This window comes from Brachypodium distachyon, chromosome 4 (genome assembly GCF_000005505.3).
Source record: "Brachypodium distachyon strain Bd21 chromosome 4, Brachypodium_distachyon_v3.0, whole genome shotgun sequence".
Classification (NCBI taxonomy): domain Eukaryota; kingdom Viridiplantae; phylum Streptophyta; class Magnoliopsida; order Poales; family Poaceae; genus Brachypodium; species Brachypodium distachyon.
Window position 1 is genome coordinate 32380142 of NC_016134.3, and position 5353 is coordinate 32385494.

Sequence of the window (5353 nt, forward strand, 5' to 3'; positions counted from 1 at the left end):
AGGCACGTGTTGCCACTAATCAGTGCTTTAAATCGCTGCATACAAGCCCTGAACAGCCGTGAGAGAAAAAAAAACAGTTAATGCCAAAGCTTTTACTCGGTCATGCAGTAGATTGCCGCTAACGCGACACTTAATTTTGGAGTTTAAAAACCTAAAATGACACTTAAATTGGGACTGAGGGAGTGCTTCATAGGGGCAAAATTGTCTTTTTATTTCGTACTTAACGGTCAACTAACGGTAGTGTCATATATGTGGAACACACAAATTCTCAGTGGCATTTGAGCATACAGGCAAATTCTCAGTGGCAAATATGGAATTCTCTCAAAAAAAATGTTGGCAGCTTCACGCGTCTAGCATATTTGCTGGAATCACTACAAGAGAAATAGCCGTAAAGACATTAGTTTTGGTTCGTAGAGACACTATAATTGTCTCTACATAACTTTAGCCACACTTCGTACAATGCCACAAAATTGCCACTACGGACAGTGTCGTTATGTGTGATGAGACATTAATAAAACGTCTCTATTGTTTTAGACATTACATAGAGATACTATACCGTCTCTACGTTCATTACGACATTTCGTAAAGACATTGCATTGTGTTTCTATACTTTTTAGACATTTCATAGAGACACTGTATTGTCTCTACATTCAATGCGACATTTTGTAAAGACATTAAATTGTGTCTCTATACTCATGTGCTAGAAAATATACATTGAAAAAATCATGTTGAAACCTATACTCGAACTCAAGACCTTAAGGAAAACTACACACTCACCTAACCATCTCATGATACCAATTCTTGCTTATACTTCTAATGAAATTATTATGAGTAGTCTGCTACATGTCTCAAACTTGCTAAAAATGTCTCTACACAACATAAAATGTGTCTCAAATAGTGTCTCTAACCATACCATAAGGTCATTTCATCAAGTATCCCAAAACCATGTCTCTACATGAGTCTTGTGACAATCTATTAAATGCCTCAAAAAATGTCTCTACACCATAATGTCTCAACTAGTGTCTCTATATTTAAGACATTATCCATAACGTCTCATAGACTGTCTCTACATGAAACTCTGTCTCAAAACTGTCTCTAGGTAGAGACAAAGAGTATATTGCCTCAATGAAAATGTCTCTACAAGACATTTGTGTTGTAGTGAATTACTAGATTTGCCGTCATGTATTTTAGCAACTTCTACTTGTTATCTGTGATACTAGATTTGCCGATAGACATGGATAAGCTGGATCAGCTCATTAGGAAAAATCGGTGCTTCTTCTTTTCCTAGCACTATGGTGGGGAGCGTAGATGTACAGGAAATAAGGTTCGAGGAAGAATATGGTGAAATATTAAGGAATGATAGTCATTTCGTGGTAACGGTACATGGGCAGCAATGAATTGGTAAGTCATTTTTGTTCTATTTTGCAAAAGAATATTTGTCATGACAAATTGTTGGCTCAACATATAATCTTTCCATTAGAACCAAACCAGGCACCGGTCAACCAAAGTTGATGAAAATTTGCCAAGTAAATTGGCTCCAGACAAAATAGAGGACCAACTATTTTGTGAAAATATTGGAAGGATACTCTGGCTACAACCCAAACAACTAGAACTCGCACAAATTTCAGTCATGCCAAAATTTTGGTGAAGGATAGTTGGGGTTCAAACCCGACATACCAAAGCCTATCTCTCTAGTTGGGCTCAAACCAGACATAAGCGAAGCCTCTCTCCCCCCCTCCTGCCCGCTCGATTACTCACTCATATCAATTTACATATGTTTTGATTAAAAAAATGCTAGATGTTCATTTGGTGATACATATCATTGGTACAACGTGCAATAGATAAGTCTGGGCGTGTCTGAAGTTATAACCAACTGATTAAACAAGCAACTATGCTGAATAACCATCGGATTAAATAGAAGAGCCAGTGGCAGACGATGCAAGGTGGGGCAATGGTGTGTTATCGTGCTCCAGCAATTGCATTGCGTCCTGCATCGAAGGTCGCTGTGCACCATCACGCAGAGAACACCAGAGCCCCAGGACAAGCACACGATGCATCTGCGCCCTGTCAAAGTTGCCGCCTAACCTTTCATCAGCCGCGACCTCCACCATGCGCTCAGCATCGTTGTTGCTATACAGATCCCAGACTCCATCCCTCGACTTGTTACGCTGGCAGGCGATCTCCAGCAGCACAATCCCAAAGCTGTAGAGGTCAGTGCTACGGTTGAACCTGACTTTGCCTGCTTTCATGCACTGCGGGTCCATGTATCCCCTTGTCCCCACGGCGTTGGTCACCACCGTGGCGTTGTTGTGGTCGGCGATCCTCGACAGCCCGAAATCGGCGAGCTTCGCATTGTAATCATTGTCCAGGAGTATGTTCCCGGGCTTGATATCCCTGTGCAGGATGTATGGATGACACTCGTGGTGGAGGTAAAGAAGAGCTGACCCAATTCCCTTCACTATTTTGTACCTGGTGGGCCATGGAAGAACTGTATCCTCCTTGTGTAGGTGATCGTGGAGATTCCCCTGAGGCATCAGTTCATAGACAAGGAAGATGTTATGATCATCCTCCTTTTGGCAGCAACAACACATCAAGTTCCAGCTTCCGCTGCTGCTGCAACACCAACCTTCCAGGCTGACAAGATTCTTGTGCTTTGTCTTGCTAATGGTGTTGATTTCGTCGAGGAAGTTCTTAGGCCCTCCTAGTGACCCCTTGAAGATCTTCTTGACAGCCACCTGGCCTCCATGACCCTTGAGGGATGTCCCCTGGTACACTGCGCCAAAGGCACCCTTGCCGAGCTTCCTCTTCTCGGAGAAGTTGTCAGTTGCATTAACCAAATCGCGGTACCGGAATCGCCTTTGGCCAGTACCCGCCATAATGGAATCACGCCCTCGTTTACGCATAAACCATGCCAGAATGAACCAAATCACGACTATAAACACAAGAAATCCTCCAACAATCGCTGCTATGATTAGGCCCCCACCCGTCGAAGCTGCAAGTTATGAAATAATTATATGCTCTGCTCAAGATGCACAGCTTCAGTGTAACTTATTTGCATTCTTTTACATGAGAGGTTGTAAGTTGGTGTGAGAGGATACTGCGATCCATTAAGAATGAGAGTTCTCTTTATAGTGAGAGTATAATATCTACGATTGCTTTGTGCCAAATAAATTGAGCTAAGCCATGTCCTTTCCCATGTTACCTTGATACAGCTATCCCCTAGCTTTTTGCCAAATAAATTGAGCTATTATATCTTCTTTTTTCGTATGGATATACAGCTTTGCGGCTGGCACCGCAGGCTACTACCAGATTTACAGTTGACCCTAGCGAGTCCTGTATGGGATGTGTTTTGTGGACAGCACTTAAAACCAAAAGTTTACCTAGCGATACTTACATTCATTTCATTAGTTGTTATGGTGCAGTGATCCTTATGGTATGAGTGGAAGCTTGAACAATTGTTTGCTACGGGTGGATTTCACGCGATTTTGAGGGAATTTTGTGGATTCAAATTTAAAATAAACTGCAATCCCCAAAATTCCCTAGAAATTGTGTATAATCCACCTGTGCCAAACTCTAGAAGAGATATGAAATAATATACATAAAAGAAGTTAAACTTAAGGTGAGGCAAATTCCAATAATTAGCATAATTCCTTGTGCTAGTAGATGGTATCGGTTGTATTTCCAATGGATAAACAAATACCTTTCTGTTTCTTGTGCAAGTGTGGAGTTGAAGGACCAGGACAATATTTGATGGAGCTCCACTAGTTGGCCGGTGGACGCAGAGAACCCCACGGCCACCTCTGGCGGGAGCAAGGCTGTGATTGGCTCGGGCAATTGCGCGCTGACCTCAACTGGTGGTGTAAAAGGACGGTCGTCGAATTGCAGGGTAGCGACCAACCTACGGGTGTTGCCGTCGAAATTGATGGACGCCGTCATAGTGCCCTGAATGCTGAAGCTGGGCAGATGCGTCATCTTAAACGAGTTTCTGACAGAGTTTAGGTTGATGGCGATGTGGTCCAAGGATTTCGGGGCTGGGTGTTCATAGGAGTTGTTGTGCGTGTCAAACTCAACAGCGACGAAGCGGTGATTGCCAACGGCAATGCTGTTGTCACTGTTCATGAGGCCGAGGCCGCCGCCTTCTGAGTCAGGCGGCATGTCTGACGGGTAACCGGTGAGGAAGAAAGCCATGCCATCCCCCTTCCTGCTTTCTTGACCAGGGAGCCAGCTGACCCTGAAGGTGAACCGTGTGGCGAAGCTGGCCACGATGCCCTTGGCGTCGTCGTAGAACGGCACCGGATCTGCGTACGATATCCGCCCCGTGCAATTGCGGATGGAATCGATAGAGTTGCAGGTAAGGTCGATGAGTTTACCGTGCAAATCGTGCGTCGCGTTGCCCTCGAAATGGAGGTCTTGTAGGTTGTACGTGGATGAGTTGGAGAAGTCGAAGCTGAAGGAGAAGGGTGGCGCTGCCGCTGCCGCGGCGGCAACATCAAATGGCAATATGCTGAGGAGGAAGCAGCCGGCGTTGAGCTGGAGGAGAAGCTGCAGGCTCCTGCTTGCAGCAAACATAACTGTAACTAGCTCGAGCCTCACCAATTAGAGCTGGCGCGTGATATGTATCTCGTCGTGTATGTACCAATGTATCTATGTATAGGGAAGTTTCACGGAACAAACGGAGAGGACAAAGGATGACAACGGACTGAACTGAGTGATGTTTCTCAAAGGTGGTTGTTTCCAGAAGGCAAATCCGTGGGCGCGACCTGGGGATGCTTGCCACAAGCAGCAACCTGCCCTTTCGTATGCTTTACATATTTAATGCATCCAGATTAATTATAGTGTCACGCATTAATTAATGCCCTAATCATGTAGGCATTTTCCTGGCATGAAGAATTGGCGACGACGACTCTGATGATCGACGACCTAGGCTGGCATCTTGCGATGGTGCGAATGCGACTTACGATCTGTACATGAATCAATTATCACCTACCTGCAGGATATCCACAGTCAAGACGGAGCTTCATGTTTGCAAGAACGTTCCTGGTTGTTAGATCTCTAACTTGCTGAGCTACTTGGCGTCCCGCTTGTACAAGTGGTTGCGTTAGGACAATGGGTGATTATGTTGTGTGGCGTCCAACTTGTACAAGTTGTGGATTTAGGACGAGTTGTATAAATTTTGATGTACGGGGTATCCATATTCCAGTCATGGGTCTTCAGTTATTTGATTCGAAAATAGGCCGCTCTCCAGTCTTGACTCAGTTTTCCCCTTGCGCTGTGACAGCACTACTGGAGCTAACCCCTATCAAGCGACCTGCTATTTTGTTTCATGTGCAAACACGTGGTCTTTGCTTCTTCA

At 44.6% G+C, this 5353-nt stretch overlaps 1 protein-coding gene across 1 annotated transcript; it reads right to left on the bottom strand.

Moving 5' to 3' along the window:
• Window positions 1–1547: 1547 nt before the first annotated feature.
• LOC100833319 (L-type lectin-domain containing receptor kinase IX.2) lies at window positions 1548–4759 on the bottom strand. The gene is made up of 2 exons (XM_003577892.4): window positions 3692–4759; window positions 1548–2979 (listed from the first exon to the last, which is right to left on the bottom strand). Exons 1-2 carry the CDS (start codon window positions 4567–4569, stop codon window positions 1911–1913), a joined length of 1947 nt encoding a protein of 648 aa, XP_003577940.1. The 5' UTR covers window positions 4570–4759; the 3' UTR covers window positions 1548–1910.
• Between the last annotated feature and the right edge of the window lie 594 nt (window positions 4760–5353).